This window comes from Populus trichocarpa, chromosome 4, assembly GCF_000002775.5.
Source record: "Populus trichocarpa isolate Nisqually-1 chromosome 4, P.trichocarpa_v4.1, whole genome shotgun sequence".
Lineage (NCBI taxonomy): Eukaryota > Viridiplantae > Streptophyta > Magnoliopsida > Malpighiales > Salicaceae > Populus > Populus trichocarpa.
In genome coordinates this window covers 11,248,694-11,271,521 of record NC_037288.2, presented here as the reverse complement: position 1 = coordinate 11,271,521, position 22,828 = coordinate 11,248,694, and the positions used below count along the sequence as shown (strand labels likewise).

The 22,828-nt window shown below is 33.5% G+C and overlaps 4 protein-coding genes across 4 annotated transcripts; 1 reads left to right on the top strand and 3 right to left on the bottom strand.

Moving 5' to 3' along the window:
* Positions 1 to 1,377: 1,377 nt before the first annotated feature.
* On the bottom strand, positions 1,378 to 4,062 carry LOC7480599 (biotin carboxyl carrier protein of acetyl-CoA carboxylase 2, chloroplastic). The gene is made up of 7 exons (XM_002305363.4): positions 3,481 to 4,062; positions 2,781 to 2,834; positions 2,544 to 2,695; positions 2,121 to 2,433; positions 1,924 to 1,995; positions 1,711 to 1,776; positions 1,378 to 1,620 (listed from the first exon to the last, which is right to left on the bottom strand). The coding sequence occupies exons 1-7, from the start codon at positions 3,643 to 3,645 to the stop codon at positions 1,597 to 1,599; spliced, it is 846 nt and encodes a 281-aa protein (XP_002305399.1). The 5' UTR covers positions 3,646 to 4,062; the 3' UTR covers positions 1,378 to 1,596.
* A 26-nt stretch (positions 4,063 to 4,088) lies between these two features.
* LOC112327121 (uncharacterized) lies at positions 4,089 to 5,246 on the top strand. The gene is made up of 2 exons (XM_024598532.2): positions 4,089 to 4,477; positions 4,566 to 5,246. Exons 1-2 carry the CDS (start codon positions 4,471 to 4,473, stop codon positions 4,877 to 4,879), a joined length of 321 nt encoding a protein of 106 aa, XP_024454300.1. The 5' UTR covers positions 4,089 to 4,470; the 3' UTR covers positions 4,880 to 5,246.
* Positions 5,247 to 12,597: 7,351 nt separating this feature from the next.
* LOC7480598 (probable mitochondrial-processing peptidase subunit beta, mitochondrial) lies at positions 12,598 to 18,690 on the bottom strand. Its single transcript, XM_002305362.4, has 9 exons — positions 17,875 to 18,690; positions 16,893 to 17,057; positions 16,645 to 16,782; positions 16,403 to 16,554; positions 15,920 to 16,028; positions 15,488 to 15,586; positions 14,357 to 14,422; positions 13,394 to 13,501; positions 12,598 to 12,902 (listed from the first exon to the last, which is right to left on the bottom strand). The coding sequence occupies exons 1-9, from the start codon at positions 18,529 to 18,531 to the stop codon at positions 12,816 to 12,818; spliced, it is 1,581 nt and encodes a 526-aa protein (XP_002305398.3). The 5' UTR covers positions 18,532 to 18,690; the 3' UTR covers positions 12,598 to 12,815.
* Positions 18,691 to 20,402: 1,712 nt separating this feature from the next.
* Positions 20,403 to 22,302, bottom strand: LOC7461178 (40S ribosomal protein S19-3). The gene is made up of 4 exons (XM_002305361.4): positions 22,080 to 22,302; positions 21,192 to 21,282; positions 20,874 to 21,057; positions 20,403 to 20,664 (listed from the first exon to the last, which is right to left on the bottom strand). Exons 1-4 carry the CDS (start codon positions 22,161 to 22,163, stop codon positions 20,592 to 20,594), a joined length of 432 nt encoding a protein of 143 aa, XP_002305397.1. The 5' UTR covers positions 22,164 to 22,302; the 3' UTR covers positions 20,403 to 20,591.
* Between the last annotated feature and the right edge of the window lie 526 nt (positions 22,303 to 22,828).

Genomic DNA, 22,828 nt, shown 5'->3' with positions numbered 1-22,828 from the left:
AAGCTCAAGAGGCACCTGAAAACTGTGTATAGCCTAAATGATTCCCGGTGCCAGGTAAAAATTGTATACATTTGGTTTCTCTCATTACTTTGCCCTACAGCATGGTGTGTCTGCCTAGATCATGTATCACTAATTTTACATGACATATCTGCCAGGCTTTTTCTCCAACTGAACCCCCAAAGCCAGGAGAGCCTCTCTCGAGGCAGAACATTCCCTTTGACATCAATCACGCATGCACCGGTGTGCCATCCAAGTATCAAGATTTGGTTCAGAGATATCAGGTAACTTGAACAACGATGGCATGGTCACACTCACATGGCTTGAGTTTTAGTCTCTAAATGGTTTGTTGTTGCACAGGAATTCAAAGGTGCCTTAAAGGAGGATACAGTTGATTATTCAACGTACACAGCAAACATCAAGCGGAAAAGACTGACCCCAAGAAAGTTGAAATCTGGACGTATGATGGGAGATGATGAAGATGAATATGACGATGAAGATTGGGCGGGTGGGGGTTGGAGGCAAGGTAGTGGGAGGAAAGACAACAGCATTAGAGGCGGTAGGCACCGACGATAGTTTTGTAAATATGAAACAGGGTAGGCTAACACGTGTAGATTATTGTGCAGGAGAGAGGGAAATAGCAGTAGGATAGAATGACAGCAAAAGAATAGAATTTTTGGAAACGGGAGAAAGAAGCATGGTCGGTCTTCATGGTAGGGAAGCAGTTTTTCAAGCTATCCATCTCCCTTTTGTAATTTGTTTGACAATTGACACGACTACATTCTTTGCCTTCAATGAAATTCAAGAATCCTGCGTTGGTTACATAATGCTTTGCAGAAACAAGAATGGGAAATTGAGACTGAAATACTAAAAAGGTTGTAAACAGCAATGTGGAAAGTGAAGTCATTTTGTTGCATCTTCACTCACGCTAGCATCCATCACTATGCCTTTCTTTGTACGTGAAATGACGTTTTCTTCCCCGTGCAGGATTAATTTTGATCTCATCTATCTCAAATTTGTTATCCCAGCATGCGACGTTAGTTACTACAATTGAATTTTCGTTTTGGCTTTAAAAAACTTGGAACACCTTGTGTTTGGAATGCTTGGTCGAGGGAGCTCAGCGTCCTTGCTGTTCAGGGAAATAGGGTTCAACCCATTCTTGAAGCCTAAGATTTTCAAGTTAAGATAAGGACAGCAACAGCTTGTAATATTTGCAGCCACGGATAAAAAGTAGACTATCATTTTAGTTTAATGTGATTTACTCGAATCTACCACTTATTGCCCCGTTAGCACTTAGCATCACAGAGGAGAGACGACTGGTAAGTCACTGCAGGTTAAAAAAAAAACACAGGTTTCCAACTGATGCTATTGAATACTGTGTTTGAAAAAAGCTCAAACCCTTGCATTGATTGTATCACCTAAGGCTTGGTCCACACATCCAATACAATACTAAAGGGTATAGAAGAGAGGCTTTCCTGAACCAAGATGAGACAATTATTCCTTTAAAGTTACAGAGAAAAATAAAAAATAAAAAGACTTTTCAAGTTACTTCTCCAAAAACAGTGCCCGCTACAAAGTTTGAAGCTCCTTGCAACTTATTCATGGCGCAATGACAAAAAGAGGCTGCATGGAAGGAACAAAAAAAAAAAGAGCGTTTGGAATTATACGAGTCTACAATAAGTTGGACGAGAGGGGTAGGGAGAAAGAGATTACCGTGTCCACACTAACTGGTTTCCCATCCGCTGCCACGATCTCGGTAATGGTTCCAGATTGATCAGCCTATGAAACCACAAGATAGAATAAGAAGCAAAATTAAATGATAAGTATCAACCACCCAATGCTTGGAACAAAAGCACAGCAAATGAGAGAGGATACTAAAAAGTAATAAGCTTAAAGAGACTTGGGACAAAAAGAGGTGATACATACTTCAATTTCATTCATTAGCTTCATGGCCTCAATGATACAAACAACTTGACCTTTCTGCACTTTATCCCCCACCTGTAGAATGAAAGCACACAGAGATGGGAAAAGGGTTATCTTGTCATCGAACTTTAAGAACATTAGAATCTTCACATATGCACTTGGGAAATCTTGCAAGGATTCTCTCTTGGAGCTGGACTTACCTTCACAAATGGGGGTTCACCTGGAGCTGGACTCCGATAAAAGGTTCCAGCCATGGGGCATTTCAGTGGTGGATGAGACGATGAACTTGCCTTTGCAGGGGGGGGCAAGGCAGGAGCTGAAGAGGGACTTGCTGGAGCCGGGGCAGGAGCAGCTACTGGTGGAGCAGGAAACATTGCATGCGGGTAAGGAGATTGCATTGGAAGAACAGGAGCTGCTGGTTCTGACTGCTGCAAAGCCTCCTTTTTCCTTATTATGAGTTCACAACCTGATTGCTTCAATTGCAGCTCTGTGATATCTCTTGAATCCACAAGTCTGCTCATGAGGATTACATTAACTCAAACAATGAAATAGCGTTGCCAAGCACAAAACAGCCAGTGACATATGCACACTTGGATATTACAAAATTTAAGTCTTTGACTCACTTGACAAGTTCTGATACTTGTGTCATAAATGCTGAAATGGATGACACGTCAGGGATTTTACTTTCTGTGGGCTCATCCTTTCCCTCGGATGATGCCGCTTTGGATTCAGAGTCCCCCACCAGTACAGAATTTGAAGATTTCTCAACCATAACCTTCGATTAAGGAGCAGGTTTTGTAAATAGATAATGATACAGCCTCCAGTAAACATACAATTTTAACTTCTCGAGTACAACTTACCTCATTCAGCTGCGCCTGTGCCTTCATAACAGCTTGCTGCTTCCTGTTAGGCCACTGCACAGGATAACCGAATCCTTGAACATTCAATAACAACAACAGCAAATTTTTACGGAGACATTAGTCTCCTGCAAATTAAACAGATTGCACTTTAGTCTTCGTACAATCGTCATATCACATCAATGAAAATTCAATCACAAGAAAAGATCTTGACAAGTCAAGCAAGAGAAAAGCTCAATTCGCGTTGATAGAATCAGATACTAGTGATTCAAAATTCTGACATATAAGGTATATTGGTTCTATAACACCCCCTTTTCAGCTTGCTTTAAATTACCAAAGTAGCCGGGATAAAAAGTCAAAAGATTCAAGGTTTGCAAGCTACATGCTTTCATTTAATATATCAAAAACACAGGATAGGAATCGATAACTGAAACTTCAATTTTTTTTAAGGAAAAAAACAACCTAAAGTACTGTTTTATTACACTATGATCACAGTCAACTATCAGACCATATAAAAGGCAAACAAATTCAACATATTAATCGCAAAACAAATTCCTTGAGGCCACATAAACTTTCCAGCATATGAATATAAAATATCAAAGATTCAAGCTTTTTACACAAACACATGGATGAAACATAGAACCATTCATGTCTTGCTCGAAAACATAGTGAAAGGCGGCAAATCACCGGAAGAAGGACTGACCTCAAAACCAGAGAATGTAGATCCCAAAGAGAGAGGAGGGTTCTGATTGGAAATTGGTGCTCGGGGAAAAGAGATCATGGGCTTTGGTTGTGAATTTTGAGCATTGGATCCAACACCGGCGGCAACCAAAATAGTCTTGGGGCATGGAACAGAGATTGAAGCCATGCTCTCTCTTCTCAGTGCAAAACCCAACAAGGATTGATGTAGAAAGTTAATGAGTTTTCTCTTCTACTGACAGAAAGATTGATGAAGGGCGGAGTTTTGTAGGGAAATGTGGCGATGAGATCGAAGAGAGTGTGCGTGTGTGTGTTGTGGGAAATCTGAGAAACCAAAATAAGAAGGGGTTTTGAGTAATTTTCACAATTGAGTCCTTGATTTTATTTTATTTTTTATTTATTTATTCTGTTCAAATAGGTTTTTATTTTGCACATTAGTCGAATGAAATAGAGACTCACACCTAAAATAATATTTAGAAACAACATCATTAAAATAAAAATAAAAAACCAAACATTTATGTAAACAAAATTAGAAACTAAATACTAAATTGTAAGAATCACATAAATCCAAGCACTCAAGAGCAAGGCAAAAAGAAAAGAAAAGGGCACAAAATTTACGTGTTTCGATACTTACAAGGGAGGGAGGGAGGGAGCCATTCACACACGTACACGGTTTTAGGTCTTGGGTATAGCCCACCCAACGGCACATGGAAGTGGCAACAAAGAGAGTGTTTCCCTCCAACAACTGTGCTGTGCACACGACTACCCAGTCGGAATAAAGAGTCAATAATAATGTATGATTTCTGATATGGATTTTGTTTGTGGGGGCTCCTCTCTGTGAATGCCTTCTCTCCCTTCCCTTCTCTCTCTCATAATTTCGAGTCTTTGATGATGAAGAATCAACCCCATTGACGAACGAATCCATGGAATATCTCGACTACTGCAATATCACACCAAAATCCAAAGAAACAAAGCAGTGTTCTCAGATGGAGCTATGAGTGGTAAGCAAGCCATTAAATGATAAAATCTTGGAATTTAATTGCTTTTATATCTAAGACTTGCTATGCTATGGTCATGGAAACTACACAGAGGAGGATGAATTTGAGGATGTGGGTCCTGCTGATTTTGATTACTTGAAGAAGCATGTGATGCAATGCTATCATAAAGATGATGAGGGGGAGATTTCTGGGGATGCTAGAAATAGATCTGCTACTAAAACTAAGTTGAATAGAGGGATTTTGGAGGAGGATTTGAAGATTGAATTGCTTAGAAGGCTCAAGAGTACTACTCAAGCTGATGTTGATCTAGGGTTTAGCCCAGGAATAATTCGGTGGTCTCAGGTGGTGGTTTTTCACTTGGAGAGAAAGCTCAGCATGTGGTATTTTTCTCACACAGTGGGATAGTGCTTGCAGATATTGAAACCGAGGGCATTTTCATGCGTGCAAACGGGATAAAGAAAGTTGTGGAGACATCTGGAGGAATAAATCTTAGAGAGTTCACATGGTGGCATCCGAGGAAAACAATGGTGATGATGAGATGGCTAATGGAAAACTTGAAATTTCATGCCAAGCAACCGGCAATGAGATAGAAACTTTTCTAATATTTGATCGGTTTCTCTTACTATAAATGAAACATGAGTAGAGTAATTGTTCGATGAAATGCCTGAAAGAGATGTCACCTAGGAGAGAGTGGTAATTTTGTAATTTTACACTACAAGGGTTTTTCTTTTATCATTAAATAGAATATAAGCACTCTGATTTTTTTGTTTTTTTTTTTTTTTTTCTTAATAGAGTAAGGATATAACTGTTATGAAATTATAAAGTATATAAGATGTAAAGTGTAATTTAATGTAAAAAACTAATTAAACTAAAGGAGGTTTTTTATAATTAGTCCTTTAAAAAAACTAAAAGAAATTAGACACTCTTTGTGAGGTGGTTTACTTTGAGTTGCATGGTGTTTTACTTCTTTTTTTATTCTTTTTTTTTTAATTATCAATTTATTTTTTATTTCATTTTTTATTATAATTATTTAGATTTGGGGTTAGTAATTTATTTTCATTTTCCTTTTATGTGGTTACTGAGGACTCGGAAAAATATTCTAGCATCGGGCAGGAGCTCGATTTCATGAAAAATAATTTAATTTTATTGTTTGCAAGAAATTGAAAATGAGAGGACCAAAACTTAAACTAAGAAAAAATGGTAGGCCTTTTAATTTTTTAAAAAAATATATTGTCAACTCTACTCCTTTTTATTTTCTTTGTTGCCTTTGATCATTGATTTTTTTTTCTTTTCAATTTGATTCTTCGATGTTGTGTTAATTGGGATTTGGGTTGACAATTTGTTTCGATCTACTTGATCTCAAAAAAAATCCTACAATTGAGTTAGTGCTTGATTTCACAACAAAATAATTAGATTTTATTATTTGAGAAATATTAAAAATGCAAGGACCAAAATTAAAATAGAGAAAAATTATGATGTTTTTTTTTCTTAAAAAAACTTGTGTCAACACCTTTATGCCTTGGGATTTTGTCAAACTATTTTTTTTTTATTTAGTTTAGAAATTAAATGATTTAGTCCATAACTTAATTTTGCTCACATTTTATTCTTTAAGTTTGAGAGAGAAGAAATAGAGAGAGACATCGGATTATGAAAAATGAGGGAGAAAGTTGATGAGCATCCCATTTTCATGATGAGTGTAAATTAAATTTTTACATTAAGAGAATGATAATGAATAGGAAAATTTGGAATAAAAGGTTTAGGTGCTTCTTTAAAAAATGAAAATATAGAAAATGGCTGAAAAATAAAAGAAATATAGAAACACGAATAAAAACTGAATGGAAATGAGTTATGCGGAAAAACAAATATTGGAGTGTAATTTGGTGATATTCAAAATAGTCTAACTTAGTTTTCATATAAACAGGTAACGGAATATGAGATAAATTACCCAGTAAACCTGAAAGGTTATAAAGGAGGGATATAATGGGAATATTTTAAATTGTTATGTATAAATATATGGCTCATGGTCAGCCATACAAAGAGGAGAGAAAAGAAAAAAGAAGCTTAAGACATCTTAGAAAACTTTAGAAAAAATAAGAAAATTAAAGGGAAACCTTGCAAATTTGTGAGAGATAAACCTCCTAAACACTAAATTGAGAAGAAATCAAGTGAGGAAAAGTGAAAAGAAGTGGATTTGAGAGAGAGGTGGTCATGGCAACAAGGGGAGGAAGAGAGAAAAGTGGATAAAAATCTTGTTCCTCTTACAAATTCTTCTTGATTAATTGTGATTTGAAGGTGAGAATTCTTGTTGCTAAGAATAATTGTGTTTTTTATGAGATTAGAGGTGTGAAAGTTAGGGTTTATAATTATGAGAAATTGAGTGTAATGAGTAGAAATGATATTGATGAAAATTTTGATTTAATTGGTATTCATTAACATGTGAATTTAATGGTTTTAGTGTTAACTGAAAGATTGAGAAAATTGAATGCGTTCTTATGCTTGAAAATTTTGGCCAACACATGGTATTTAGGAGAGAATTTTATTAATTTTAATTTTATAGAATTTATGTTTAAATGGGTTAATTGAAGTATTTAATGCATGGAAATTAAGTGAAATTGCATAAAAAAAATTTGGAATGAATGCATGGATTTCATATATGAGAAGTGGGGTTAATTGTAGAGATTGTGAATAAAATTAATTAATTGTGTTATTAATTCTATGTAGTTAGACTTGATTAAGGAAAGTTGGGAAATTGGGAAAATAAAAGAAATAAGAAATAATTGAAGTGTGATTTATAATGAATTGTAATAGAAATTATGATATAGAATGAAGTTATGAAATGTTGCGGTGACAAAATAATCCTACATTGATAGGGGATACCTTAGTAACTCGATCACAGGCATAAACTAGTGTTGAGGCTTCACGAGCAATAAATAGGTGTTTAAAATCTATTTCTAGTCATTTACAGATAATACAGAAGACTAATGACATCAATATGAGGATATTCGCATCAATATTTTTTAGTAGTCATTTCTGGAAAATAAAGAAGACTAATGATGCCAATACAAGGATATTGGCATCAACATTATTGACTAGTCATTTCTGGATAATAGAGAAGACTAATAATATCAATACAAGGATATTGACATCGACATTATTGATTAGTCGTTTTCAGATAATAGGTAGGGAAGACTAATGAATCAATACAAGGATATTTTCATCAATATTATTGATTAGTCATTTTTGAAAAATAGAGAAGACTAATGATGTCAATATGAGGAGATTGACATCAACATTTATTGATTAGTCATTCCTAGAAGATTAGGAAAGGCTAATGATGTCAACATAAGTATGTTGGCATCGACATTTATTGATTAGCCGACCAGTGAATTGGTGGCTAATGATACCAAGTCATTTGGTATCAATATATTTTTTTATTAACCATACTGAGAGGAGATGATTATGATATCAATTTGAAAATTGATATCGATGTTGGGTTGTTGATATAAATATTATCAAGTAAATGATATTTGGTAGTAATGAAATGATGAAAGTGAAGATATTGTTTTAATTCTTTGTTGTTGGAATTATTTATTTACTTGGATTGTTTATATTATTTGTAGTCTTATTTTTAGGTTCTTCGCGATAATTTCAGGAGTAGAACACCTTGTATTTTGTTCACCTTGTATTTTGTTCATGTAACATAATAATACTAGATCTATTTTGGACTTATAAAATATATGTATGAATATTTTGTTATGAGTATGTAAATAGTAATGTTAAATTTTTTATTGTAGATACATGTGAATTAAATGTTTAGTGCATTAAATTTCTTTTGTTATAGATGTAGAATTGTTATGAAATAATATATTCTTATGAATATGTTGTGTGGTTGGTTAATATTAAAAAAAGAGAAATTTATGTTGTGATGTTACCATATTGTGAAGTAATTAATTTGCTAGAAATGTATTGATGAGGTAATGATCTAAGAGATATTGGATCAAGAAAATGGAAATATTGGTTTAAGAATTTTGCTTATTAAACATGAAATTGTCGACAACTTGAAACATTCTATTTTAGAAAAAACTCACATTCTATTTTAGGGAAAACTCTACTGGAATTTTAAGTAGAATTATAAAAAAAAATCAGGTTACTAATAATTTTCGACGAGGTCAATTGAAAATATATGTTTAATCAGTTGAGATGTTACACGGGTTTATGACTCGAGCGGCAAGTTATGCAAGTCACCCGAATCGATCCAATATATCTCAGTCTCAATATTTAAAACAAATGTTATTTTGAAATTTTGTTTCAAGTCAAACGATTTTTTTTATTAATCATCTAAATTATCTACGGACCCGCTAAATCAACCAGGTCACATTAGATTAACCGACACAGGGTTCAATATTAACAAGTTGAGTTGAGTTTTGAGTTAATGAATAAGAATTTTCTTGTTGCTGAAAAATATATTAAAAATGCATGTACATTTATTTTTTATGTTCAAAGACTCTCTTATCATCCACGCGACATAGCACAAGACAATTATCTAAAAGAGAACTATATGGGATTGTGGAAGGACCAAAAGATTGAAAATAGAAGTTGCAGAATGAGGAGGAAAAACAATCAATCAACACAAAAACATAGAATTTGCAAACTGCAAACAGCTCTCAATTTTTTTTCTCACCAAGGTTAAATTAATAAAATATATATATATATATATATATATATATATATATATATATATATTATAAAAAAATAAATCGAGCCTGCCATAATCAACTCGGCTAACCCAAACCAAATTATAGCACAACTGAAGCTTGTTATTTATAGCATCATAGGCTAATAAAAGATAGATTTACAGGCTGATAGTTCAGTTACTAAGAAAACACCATGTTTGTAAATAGAATTTCGCATTCCTTTTTTTGGTCTTGTAAGTTATTAAAGTTACTTGCTTCCGTTATTTTTCTAGTGCTTGATGCCAGAGTTAATTGCAAAAAGGCCCTTGAAGTACATACATATTTTAATTGCAAAAAGGCCCCTGAAGTATATAGATTATCAGTTTAGAGCGATCATCATTGTTAATAATTAACCTCGCAACTCGTCTTCCAATTTGTCTGAGTAGACCCCAAACTATCAATGGGGTGTGCAAGAAGATTTCAATTCACTTAATTTAGTTTATTATAATAAAAAGAGTGGAATAAATTATTAGAGTAAAAACTCGCAATCTATATCATAAGATTGTGATAACCTCAGCAAAGAGAATCATGAAGCTCGACTTCTAACAAACTCACTCTTAAATGATGAAATTAAAGAAAAATCATTGTAAAAAAAACATAAAAAAGATCAATGTTAACTAGGGTTAACTTTTCAAACCCATGAATTGGGTCATGAGAACAGGATCACCCCATTAAAATAATCATGAACCCAACCTCCAATAAACTCATTGTTGAATAATGAAGTTGAAAAAAAATCAGTGTAAAAAAAAAACAAAAAAATATCGATGTCAACCCATGTTAACTTTTCAAACTTGTGACTCGATCATGAGAAGTGGATCGTCCTATTGAAAAAAATCATGAAACTCAATTCCTAATCAATCAATGTTGAAGGATGAAATTAAATAAAAAAAAAGTCAATTTTAAAAAAGGACCTAAAACCAAAATCAGCAATAAAAAGAATGAGACCAAATTTAATATAAAAACAAGATTATAAGACACTTTTTAATTTTGGCAGACCAATATGAATCATGAGTATAAGATAGAAAAAAGAGGGAGGAGAATAAAGAAAAGGTTGGCAGAGCCCCCTGACACTCTTGTCGACACGCGCCACACTCATCGACAAGAGCTCCCCACGTGTCTTCCAACATAACCATGAACATCGATGTTCCACCACCATAGGAAGCCACATGCATTGCTAGAGGGCAACAACTTACCCCACATGCTAGTGTATGCATTACACATGTCATCCAAGTTGTTCTGCTTGTTCTTTTCAATCCCTTGAAGTTTTTTTTTTAATTTTAAATTTAACCCCTCAATCCTTAATTGTTTTAGATCGATAAAATTAAATTTTATTTTTCAAATCTAAGCATCAAATGCATTTTAAATTTAACCCTTCAAGCCTTAATTGTTTTAGATCGATAAAATTAAATTAAAATTTTCAAATCTGAGCATCAAACGCGTATTATAATTTTTCCTTGCCATTGTTGGATTCTCATATCTATATCTAGGCAACAAAAAAAAAACTATCAAGCTTAATCTTAAATAAACTCAATGTGAAAGAATCAAGTTAAAATAGAAAAATCGAGGAACAAAAAAAAGGGTTGAATCTCTCCCCTACTTGTGCATTTTAGTCCTTGATGTTTGCAAGAAAAAAAGGATTAATACTTGTCTAGTGTTCGAATTCATTCCTCTTAGCTTTATTTGTTCTAATTCAATCTAATTTCATTTAATTTTATTAAATCAAGCATCAATCGAGATGTGATTTTGTTTCTCAACACTACGAGTAGCCAATACCAAGCCAAATAAAACAAACACTGAATCTCAATCTCAAATCAATCTAATATAAAATGATCAAATCAAGAGAGAGAGAGATACTAAGTGGCTGAAAAAAATAGATTAAATAAAAAGAAAACATTGTGTGATTCCACAATGTTTTTTCTCCCAGTGCACAAAATCATCTCTTTTAGTTTTTTTTTCCCTTAAAATCAATAAAAAATAAATAGAGTATGATAATTGAACTGCCTTGTATATCATTATCCATCCATCCTTTTATAATTTTATTAAAACTCCCTGAACATCAAAGCGAAAAAAAAAATACCAACAGTTGGGCAATTATCAAAATATCTTCTTATATTACTTTTATCTTGGGTTTGGATCTAAGTGCCAAGTTATGTACAATGATTTTTTTTAAAAAAAAAATGAGTAATCCTTAAAAAACAATTGGCAAAATAACAAAGTTTGAAATTTTTTTTTAGCAAAATAACACAATTTCCTACATTTCGCTATTAAAAAATGCAACATGTTAATATGTCATGTGCAGAGAAATTAAATGAGTTGGCACATATTATGATGATGAGAGGAAAAAAAAGATTTTTGAGGTAAATTTTGATTAAGACATCAGCAGTGCTATAAAAAATATCTTAATAAGATAAATTTAACAATATTAAAAAAAATAAGCCAATGATTATCAAAGTGAATCACAATCTCCGCTTAAAAGCAAGTAAACCACTCAATGTCTATGGCCCACTCTGATTATTGTGGGTAATCTTTCTTGATGTCATTGAATTCATCAATATTTTTATAATAATATTGGTTATAATGTAACTAGAGTTTTGGTATATTTTCAAAGTTATTTTTTATTATTTTACTCTTTTCTCGTTGTAAAGTGTAACAATTTCTTTGAAATAACATATTTATTAATCGAGAATTGCATATTTCACATAAACTTTTTCGACTACTTGTGTTGTTAATAAACGAAAATACCATATGGTCGGACAATAGCACTTGGAAACGACGTCCTTTACTTGGTTTTGTGTGTTAGTTTTCCTTTCCCCTCTGGATAACTGTGATTTGGATGGGAGAACCAAAGCAAAACACAGAAGAGAAAAACCAAAAACCCGTAACCATTGATGGATCAGATACATTCGTTAATATGTGAAATTTACTAATGCAAGTCAAATACATACAAAGAAGATTCTATCAACGCTAGGGATGTAATTGCAAATCAATTCTCATAAAGGAAACAAGCCCAAATATCAGACTCGGACCACTTTTTTTGGTCCAAAAAGCACATGCTGCAAAACACAGATGAAATGGAGACAGCTCTTTCAAGCAGTGACCAACGAGTAAAGCTTTTATGGTGTAAAAACTAGAACAAGTAGCCAAGAGTTTCAGCAAAAACGATTCAATCATTATAAAACAAAAGCTGCAAAAACCATGTACAGATCCAACATATCCAAGGAAACTCTCTGTTCATTCTTTCCAGGGTACACATTCCTCAGCACGAGGGAGCAGGACCTCGACAAAATTTATCTATGAAAACAGCACACTGGTGGGCAAGCTAACAGTTGGAACCAGAAAAACAAAGCCATATTCTTTTCCCATACAAGCAAGGTAAGATGCAAGCTCAAGTATCAACCAAAAAAAACTTATAATTAGAAATCCCTTTTAACAGCCTGGACATATACTGGAGACTGCATTCTTATTATGGTAACAATGATACCATTACAGACGCAAGAACCTAAAAAAATAATTGGACTTCGGCAGCCATATCGGTTGTGTAAAAGCAACAAAATGTTTGGCAACTGCCCAAAACAAAAGGATGCAGCAATAAACAACGGCATGACAATCTAGTAGCGGTTTAAGTAAGTCCTGCGTCTGAACCAGTTGTAGTCAGGCAACCCTTGGATGGGACCCATGGCAGCAATTGCAATATCCTGCAAAAACAAAACATTATGTAGCACATAAATCCAAAACTTCCAGCCAGTTCAGTTCAGAAAGCACAAGCCCTGTTTTCTTGTTTTATATATATATAAAGGCATGCAGAATAAAAGAAATTTGTTTTTGAAATGTAATTTCTTTTACTACTAAAATCTGTACGGATTTCTGTCTTCCATTAGAATACAGCCATATTTTTATTTACAAGGTTCTTTAACAGGAAAAAACATCTCTCATCTTCAGGATTAACTTTTTGTGCGCACTCATTATTTGCGCAACACTTTCCCATTTTAACAAATTGATTCATTTTAAAAGTTTTTATGGAAAGAGGAAATAGATAAATAGAAATAAAACTTGAGGTAGAAATTTGTTTTCTGCAACTAACAGAGCCTCTGGCTTCAAAGAAATTCTTGCAATTAGATACTAATTGATGCTGCTTTTTTTTTTATGATTGATGTTAAAGAAGGATCTAATACTCTGTAGCTCATACCTGGTCATGAATAAATCGGCTGGCAACTCGTTTTATAGTGCTTGGACCAACAGCATCAATCCTTGCAAACAGTTCAGCAAATGGGATTCTTCGACCATAAGTAAGTAGCTGCAACCATATGCAGCCAAAGGTAAGGAAAAACTGAATAGTAATTAAAGCAGATTACAATTCTGCCTTCTGAGCAATGATCCTCCAACTGTTAATCACACAAGAATAATAATCTAAAGCCAGACAATGGAAGCTATGGCAAGTAACTAACTACTATTTTGTTTTAACATAAATATCAAGCAACTCACAGGACTAGGATCTAGTTAAGGTTCTAGAACTGGTAACTAGTAATATATCACATAATAACCTTTAAAAATGATATCATTGTGCTCCTCAAATATCAATACCTTTAACGAACATTTGCAAACACACATTTCTTAGTGACATAGTAGCTTGTAGTTTGATAGGACTAAAAAACTAACAATAAAGTGGTGCATATAAAATAACAGAAATGGATATAAATAAATAAAAAATATCAGTTCATTTAAGTATTCAAGTAACAGAAAATAATTTCATGGACAACATATTCAAATGTGATTATTATTTCGTTTCTGTCGACTTACTAAGCAACACTGACTGAAATAATTAAAAACTTTCGCACCAACTAAAATGTCATCCACTGAAGGATCAGATTGAATCATCTAGATGTATAACCTCTTTAAATTGTAACAAACCACAGTCCAGCTGAGTCAACATTGACAGCACAACAAGTACTCTTCTAGATTGTCTCAGCAGACAATTATGCTTAAAACTACATAAATTATGACTTGGGCCATGTAATTTGGGAAACCATTAGAAAAAATAGTGAGGCATTACATATCTTCAAGCAAAAATATTCATAGTATGGCTACAAGGACTTGTTCAACCTGTCCTAACATTTATTAACAGAATTTTTTTTATAACATTAAGTCATACCTGGCGCCCAATATCTTCGGCTACAGGACTAGTTCCATCAATGTGAAGTAGCAAGGAAGATTTCAACTGCAACCAAACAAAAGAGTACATAGCTAGATAAGCAAAGATGACTAGATTGTAGAGAAAACGGATGGTTCCAGGATCTATAAAACACACACATCACCTACCACACAAGAACTAAAGATAAGATTATGAGGATATAAACACACAAGAAAAGAAATAGTTTTACCCTTTTCATTTTTTTTAAATACGAAGAAGATTATACCATGGAATAGCTTTTTAGCTTCATACGGGACTTAAAATTGAATTAATTGTCACTCATGTCTATTCAGATCAAACATGTGTAGATAATAAACCCCAACATCAATAAGAATGATGGAATTGTCTAAATTTTAAGTAGAAGTGTCAATCAAGTGCTAATCTATTTTAATAGTTTGGTCTTTTTCATGATGTCACTATTAAAATAGATTAGCACTTGATTGACACTTCTACTTAAAATTTAGACAATTCCATCATTCTTATTGATGTTGGGGTTTATTATCTACACATGTTTAAGCTACTTCTTTACAAACAATTCAAAGTGACATCATGAAAAAGACCAATCACTATTAAAATAGATTAGCACTTGATTGACACTTCTACTTAAAATTTAGACAATTCCATCATTCTTATTGATGTTGGGGTTTATTATCTACACATGTTTAAGCTACTTCTTTACAAACAATTCAAAGTGACATCATGAAAAAGACCAAACATTTATAACTCAAGCTATCTTACAAATTCCATAATCTATAGTACAGACAATATTAGTGAATGTTATTCAAGATAATAAATATCCAAAAAGGATAAAAGATAATACGAGCTAGATTAAGATGGCATGGGATTTTTGTAAGTTAAAATCTGCAGGGCTTCATCTGCATATCAGGAAAAAAAAACAGATTGGGCAGTCTGACGACGTGTCATTCCAAAAAAAAAAAAAAAACAGAAAAATTGTAATGCATTGTATGTGGTCAGTAAGCATTGCTACACGTTCTGAGTTACAACTCAATTTTTAAAAAAAGTATTGTCCAGATGCCAGTAACTAACATGTAATACGCACTTCTACAGTAAAGCTTGAACATTAGTAAGTACCTGGTTACAAGCACGAGTGACCTCAGCTTCTGAAACTCGATAGCATAACTTAGTTGTCTCATGCATGATCGCCCAGGCTAAATCATCCAAGGAATCTGGCTGGAAGCATCAAATAATAAATTTCATTGAAAGAAAAGGAAAAATCTTGAAAGAGAATCCAATGAAAAGGCAAAATGACTTAAATTATCGTCTTATATATTATAGCAGGGACTTGCTACACTTCAGCATCCCATGCTTTCAAAGATGAAACAACAACATATCTTAATGAGAGAGAGAGTCAGTCAAGTTTTCTATTGCAGGTTATGTGAAAACATTATTCAAATTGTAAAATTCAATTCAATATGGCTTACAATCTTTCCACTCCTTGCTCTGGTATGCTAAAACTCTAATTTTCCAAATAGTAAGAAGGAAAAGAAAAAATGTCCACCATACCTTAGCAACAGCATAAACACCAAAAAGACCAGTGTCCTTGTAGTTTGTGTTGAACGCCATCATACTTTCTGCTATTTCATCAATGGCAACCCTTTGAACTAGTTCAGAGCTGTCCAATGATTGAAATTTAATCAATGTGCATGCTAACAAGACAAAAGCGTGTTGCACAAATGCTCAACCAATTAATGTTTGAAATTTATCAGGTTGTGGAAAACCACAGACGAGAATAATCATTGAAACATTAGGGGTCAATCATAGAGCCCTATTTGATAGTGTTTGAAATTTCAGTTTTTAAGCTTGATAGCCTGTAGCTCCACCAACACAGGCATGATATCTGTGACTACAGACCACTTTACTACTTTGCTCTCTGGGAATGTTTGGTTAATAAAATTCCTAATGTGTTAAATGAAAGCTTCCTGATAAAAACAAATCTCAAAGGTGAATAGTAAGCAACATGGTAAATTACAGAGAAGGAGAGGTTACCCCATGTGCTTTCCACCTCCAGCACTCTTGTTCCAAGAACCCAACATAGCCTGCATGACCATCAAAGCAATGGAATCTGGATCTGTCCAAGATGCTCCTTGAAAAGCAACCGCAAATTGTGCCAGAGGAATATCATCATCAATTATCCTAACCTGATTTTCACAACAATAAGTGAAGACAATAGTTTAGAGAAAAGAAACTTCGTAGAAGGATGGCATGGATTTCAAGTTATATTTCCCCACCTCAGAGCCAGTGAAAAATGCAGGGTCTTTGGCAACTAACTGTGCAGCAGTGGTTTGATCAGATGATAACTTAGTAAACAACTTCTTTACTTCTCCAACAAATTCCTCATGCTTCACAGCTCCTGAGGCGACAATCACCTGAAATGAAAGTCACACAAACATGCATGATGAAAATTCCACAACAAACCTTCAATCTTATTTGCGGGCAGAAAGGAAAATGGAACAAGCCCACCAACTACAGGCATTACCATTCTAGGAGCTGTGTAGTGTGTTTGTATATAGTTCCGAATGTCATCTCTGGATATTGTTTCAATATTTTTAGCAGGTCCCAGAATAGTTCGAGCTAAAGGAGAGTATTGGAAAGCAGTTGCATGCAAATGGTCAAAAATTACTTCCTCGGTTTGCCCCTCAACCTACAAATTTCCAGACAAAAATCTATAACTGTTAGAAGCAGGAAGTAAAAGAGAGTCAATCAGGCATTATCCATACAAAATGATGAAACTAAACAAACTGAATGCCAGCAGTAACATATACTAGAAATGAAAACGACACTGGCATTTATCACATGGAAATTATCCTCCCTTTCACAGCTATGAAAAGCAATGGAGCATTTTGTTTGGTACACAGCAATATAGCATAGCAAAAAAACTCAGTATGCTTAAAAACAAAGATCCATTTCAGCAAGTATAAAACTCTTATTGCAAGGACATTTAAAAACCATCCACCAACAAATAAGGACAATTTCTCCATAACCAGGATTCACTTAAGCAAGTTTGAAACTTTGATGCAAAGAGAAAATTAAAACTACCCACCAACAAACACATCTTCTAATTCCACAAACTTTATAAAACAAGTACCACCAAAACTAAACTAAATGGCCCACACTAGTAAACAACAAATATATTCCTCATTGTACTTCTAAATCAATCAACAAACCATTAGCGTTTCTAAATTAAGAACCAGCAAGCACAGCTAACTAAGAAACACTAATTCTAATTCCCACAGTCAACCAAAAAAAATGAGCCATGTCAAATCCCATAAACCTAATACTACAAAGGCACCAACTTTCATAACAGTTAAACCGACAAGCACAGAACTTTATAAGCACATAAAGAACAAAACCCCACAACTGCATGACAAAATTTTACAAAAATTGAACACAAAACACCACAAACCCATTTCCTATTCGACTCAAAACAACTTGATAAAAAAAAAAAAACACAAATTTACCTCCTTCATTTCCATAGTAATAACGTCCCTCTCCCTAGACATCCGCTCCTCGTCGAAAGTAGAATTCTGCAAAATATCAGCCAAAATATCCAAGGCTTTATTGACATCTTTATCCATAACCTTAGCATAATATGTAGTCTGTTCTCTACTCGTGTACGCATTCAAATGACCTCCCATATTCTCAATCTCCTCTTCTAACTCCCTCACACCCCTCTTCTCCGTCCCCTTAAATATCATATGTTCCAAAAAATGAGCAGTCCCATTTGTCTCATCGGACTCAAATCTCGACCCGGCATCAATCCAAACCCCGACCGTTGCGGTCTTCGAAGCGAGATTCGACTCTGTAGCGACACGGAGACCATTAGGGAGGGTAGTGATGCGGGTCTCGGGTGCAGAGAGGATATGGGTATGCGTTTTGAGAGTTGGGTGGGGTGACCCGTATTTGAGGAATCTTGGGTCCGGGTTTTCGAGGATTTTGAGCTTTGATTTGACCGATTCAGCTAATCGGTCGTAGATCATGGCGGTTGGTGGTGGTGGGGTTGGTGAAGTCAAGGGACTGGCGGTGGAGACGGCGGCATCGGAAAAGGACCTGGATGCGGTGGTGGAAAGGGGTCTGTGGGAGCGGCGAGACAGGGTTAGAAGGCGCTTCCAAGCCATGATCTTTGGTTTGGCTGTTTAGGGTTTGTTGAATTTGACAGGGGAGACCTAAGAAAGTCTATGATAGTAGTGTGTATTAAAACACCGAGGACTGGAGGCTTCTGGTTTGCATTCCGACGACGTGTCATTCCATTATCATTTACAGATAGCAATGGGAGTGCTAGCTTTTGAATATGTGACTTACTTTGCGATGATTGACCTTTCATGTTTCTCAAAGTTACAATTTAATCCTTAACAATAAACGTCTTGCAATATCAATTGAAAAATAATATTTATTTTAGATGAAAAGGAATTCTTAATTTTTTAAATATTATCTTATCCTTTTTCTTTTCTTTTTCACTTCAATATTACTACCTGCGAAGGATAATTTTGTTACAATATCACTTTTCCTCTTCCACCAACAGAAATTAACATTAGTTTCTAAGGTTATTAAACTCTTTTTTCATCACTCGTTTATTATTATCAAATTGAATTAAGATAAAAAAAAAATTATGATGGCATGTTAAAATGACCATCGTTAAATAATAAAATTAAAAAAAAATTAATTAAAAAAAAATCAAATAAACCCAGATTAACCTATTAAAATCTCAATCTATATCATAAGAACAGAATAATCTCATATAAAATAAATTGAAATAAAATACAGTGTTGAAACATGAAATTGAAAAAAATCAATAAAAATAAAACATAAAAATAAATCGAGTCACCCAGATTAATTAGCCAAACTCATAATACAAGTCATTAGACAAAAATAACCTCATAGAAAACAAACCGAAACAAATCATAAAACTTAATTTTCAATTAAATTTAATATGAAAAAATAAATTTAAAAAACAAAATTCAAATCAACTCAACAAAACTAATGTTAAAGGATGTAATTAAAAAAATATATAAATTAAAAAATAAAAAATAAAACCAAGAAAAAAAACATTATTTTAATAAATATTATTTGTAATGAAAGGTACAATTAAATCCCTTTTTTTTTAAGTTTTTTTTTAATAAAATTCAATCTATAATAAATCTAATGTTGATAAATATAATTAAAATTAAAAAAAAATACCAAAAAAAAGGTTAAAAAAAAGTCCTAGTGTATAGTATAAAATAAAAAAAATATAAATTAAAAAATATAAAAAAGATATAAAAAAAAAACTTGAATTAATGAAACTCATTACTGCAAGTAATAAAATAAAAAGTTCAATTTTCAATTAAAAAAAATAACAAAAACAAACTCAAAACAACCCACAAGCCACAAGACTAGAATATCCTCATAAATAATAAATTAAAAATATATATGAAAATATAATATTAAAAGATATAATTAAAATGGAATAAAAAACAACTACAGATTAAAAACATATTATTATAGTAAATAATATTATATGAAAAAAAATACATTAAAATCTACTCTAGTAAAAACAAAGGCAAATCACAGTTGCACAATTTATCACTTCCACCAAGAACTTTATCCTCTTTTCATTTGGGAAAATTATATTCACTTTCTTGATCAATAAGCTTTTCATAATCCACAAGTTGGACCAATATGCTGGATTTTCTTTTTAAAATTATGATAGATTTCAAAATATTTTCTAAGAAATACCATAAAGCTAAAAACGCACAGTCCAACCACAGAAGCAAACACTGCCTTAACTAATTCTCGAATACTCCACTGAAATTGTGCAATGCTTGTGACTAAACACAAAAATAATCGAGGGCCACAAAAGGTTGATAATCCACAGAACAATTATCAAGGAACACACGAAACATCTAGAAGCGAAATTTGCAGAAGTACCTGCCCTAGTCCGGGGCAAATGGACATTTGAAAACAGTTACTGGTAACAGCACCCCATAACAAAAATGTAAGATAAAAGATCTAGCAAGATAAAAGTGCATAATCATAAAAATGCAACAGAACAAAAACCACGTCCAAATACAAAACATTCAACAGTTGGATCCAAAAATTTCATAACATATAATCTTGTTGCTGCAGTCACATCTCTCCACAGGACTGCAAATTGAAATCTAAAAGTACGAAAGCAGAAACATAGCTCAACACTGATTGTTCAAGGGGCCACCACAATGCGTCCAGCAACTTGGTCAAGATCCCGTTGACCGCTTGAAGTGATTCTCCTCCCACTATTACATAAGCAAAAATAAACACATCAGAATATAGGAAACTCCTTTTTGTATCAGAAGTATTATAATTATCAATCTAGTTCAATTGTTAAATGATAAAGTGAGCAACAAAGCAGGATTTCATTGCAGAACATATTGAAATTTGAACTATGCTAAAGAAACTATAGTTTGAAAACATGATAACATAAGGCATTAAGAAAATAATTCACCCCTTAGGATCAACATCGATGATGTTCATGTTCTGCAATTGTTGAAGAATGTGACGTGCAACAGAACCACTGCTCTTGCAGAAATGAGGTGGACGACTTCCATTCCTTTGGCTCCCACCATAAATCCTACGGAAAGCACCCACACCAAGGCCTCCCCTCAAGTAAATCTTCCTTGCCATGGAGGCTGAAATCAAGATTAAACATTACAAGCATAAAGAAAATATGTTAACAGTGCACCACAAACGCTAAAACAAAACGAGTATGAGCTGGCACCCGTGTGTGCCTGTGTGCACGCGAGTGAGGGAGAGAGAGACCTACCAGCTCTAATATAGTACCAGTCAGGATCATATGGCGCAAGCTCCTTAAATTTAGCAGTCTTCACAATATCAGTCCATGGAGGCAACTCTACCTGTTTGTGGACATAAAAGAAAAGGTTTAGAACTTCTGACCCAACATCAAAATGATGGTTACTTATAACAATACCATTACCAGGTTCACCAATCCAGTAAAGCAAGATAGTATCACAGTCAAAATCAAATAAAGCTTTCATTTTTTAGTGCAGAAAGGACCACAGATAAGGAGAAAAAATAAATCTGTTGAAACAGGCATCTCCAACATACCCATCTCCAAATATTAAAAGTACTAAACCAAATATAAGACACTGAAAACTGTACAACAAACCATGATCATTAAACCTAATTATACATTATGAAATAACTCTAACAAACAGCACAGAGAAAAAAACCATCCAAGAAACAGGTACAACAGTACAGGTAACTTCTCTAGTTTTCCCTATTATGTAACTTCCTCCTCTCCTCCTCACAAGTGCCAAATTAAAAAACCAAATTCCACAATCCTATTAACCTCAACAAATCCAGTAGTGCATATTTTCCAAAGTCCATACTTTCAATCTAAACACGGGCCAGTTCTTACTCCTTAGCAAAAACCTAGCAGACACCGGCAGTCAAAACTTCCACAGGAAACAAACCATAAATTCCTAAGCGCCATAAATTTAACACAAAGCTTATGATTATGCATATATCACAATAAAAACAAAACGAAATGAAAACCAAAGAAAAGAAACTTTGGAAACCAAAAGGTATTTTAACATAAACCCAAATCATCACTCACTAAAACAACAGATCCAGGATGCAAGAATCCGAAAACTATGCTTATAGATTTGTGTGTGTAAAAGAAAATAATTACCTTGCCAGATCGTTTAAGGTGAGCAGAGTATGCCTTGACGAACTCATGAGGAGAAACGTCCTTCACAGTTTTAGCTGTCGCCATTGTTTTTCTGCTAAAAGAGAGCTCTTTTGATTCAAGCGAAAGCTGCGACCTGCTGCGAAGCGCTCTCTCTCTCTCGTAGGGTTTCTGAAGAGATAATATTGGTATTTATATAGCAGCGGCTGATCTCATTAGGGTTTCGTTTCTTTGGGTTTTTTCTTTTTGACCCGATTGGTTTTCAATTTCACAGATAGGGTCACTTGAGATCTGGGCTTTGGTGGGCCGAATGAATGTTAATATCAATTGTGGATCGGACTTAATTGTAGCCCAATAGTTAAAATAAGAGTCTCTCATTTTTATTATTTTTATTTTTATTAAAAGAGAGAGAAGACCTTTTTAACATTTTAAACACCATGCTTATTTTAGGTTTAAGTTGTTCTTTGAGGGAAAAAAAAGTCCGATAAATTTTGATATAGTTATGGATATTTTATCATTCAATTTAATAGAGTTATTTTATGAAAAAAGAAAAAAAAAAGATTAAGATGTCACCATAAATAATACAAGTTCAATGTCCATTTCTAGTATTGAAGTGTTTTACTAATCGATTTAAAACTGTTTTGTTTCTACATTTTAAAAATATTAAAAAAAAAATTAATTTTTGATTTTTTTATTTGCTTCTATTTTTTTTCAGATCGTTTTAATATGTTGGTATTGAAAATATTTTTATA

What these genes read in the sequence shown, in the direction of transcription:
- LOC7480599 (XM_002305363.4), bottom strand. Translation starts at nt 3,645, where the DNA reads ATGGCTTCAATCTCTGTTCCATGCCCCAAGACTATTTTGGTTGCCGCC. An exon ending in GTGAACCCCCATTTGTGAAG is followed by an intron (nt 1,996 to 2,120) that starts GTAAGTCCAGCT and finishes TTCATTCTACAG; the next exon opens with GTGGGGGATAAAGTGCAGAA. An exon ending in AGCTAATGAATGAAATTGAA is followed by an intron (nt 1,777 to 1,923) that starts GTATGTATCACC and finishes GTGGTTTCATAG; the next exon opens with GCTGATCAATCTGGAACCAT.
- LOC7480598 (XM_002305362.4), bottom strand. Translation starts at nt 18,531, where the DNA reads ATGGCTTGGAAGCGCCTTCTAACCCTGTCTCGCCGCTCCCACAGACCC. An exon ending in TTACTATGGAAATGAAGGAG is followed by an intron (nt 17,058 to 17,874) that starts GTAAATTTGTGT and finishes GGAAATTTGTAG; the next exon opens with GTTGAGGGGCAAACCGAGGA. An exon ending in ACTACACAGCTCCTAGAATG is followed by an intron (nt 16,783 to 16,892) that starts GTAATGCCTGTA and finishes CTTTCATTTCAG; the next exon opens with GTGATTGTCGCCTCAGGAGC.
- LOC7461178 (XM_002305361.4), bottom strand. Translation starts at nt 22,163, where the DNA reads ATGGCGACAGCTAAAACTGTGAAGGACGTTTCTCCTCATGAGTTCGTC. An exon ending in ACCTTAAACGATCTGGCAAG is followed by an intron (nt 21,283 to 22,079) that starts GTAATTATTTTC and finishes GTCCACAAACAG; the next exon opens with GTAGAGTTGCCTCCATGGAC. An exon ending in ATCGATGTTGATCCTAAGGG is followed by an intron (nt 20,665 to 20,873) that starts GTGAATTATTTT and finishes CTTATGTAATAG; the next exon opens with TGGGAGGAGAATCACTTCAA.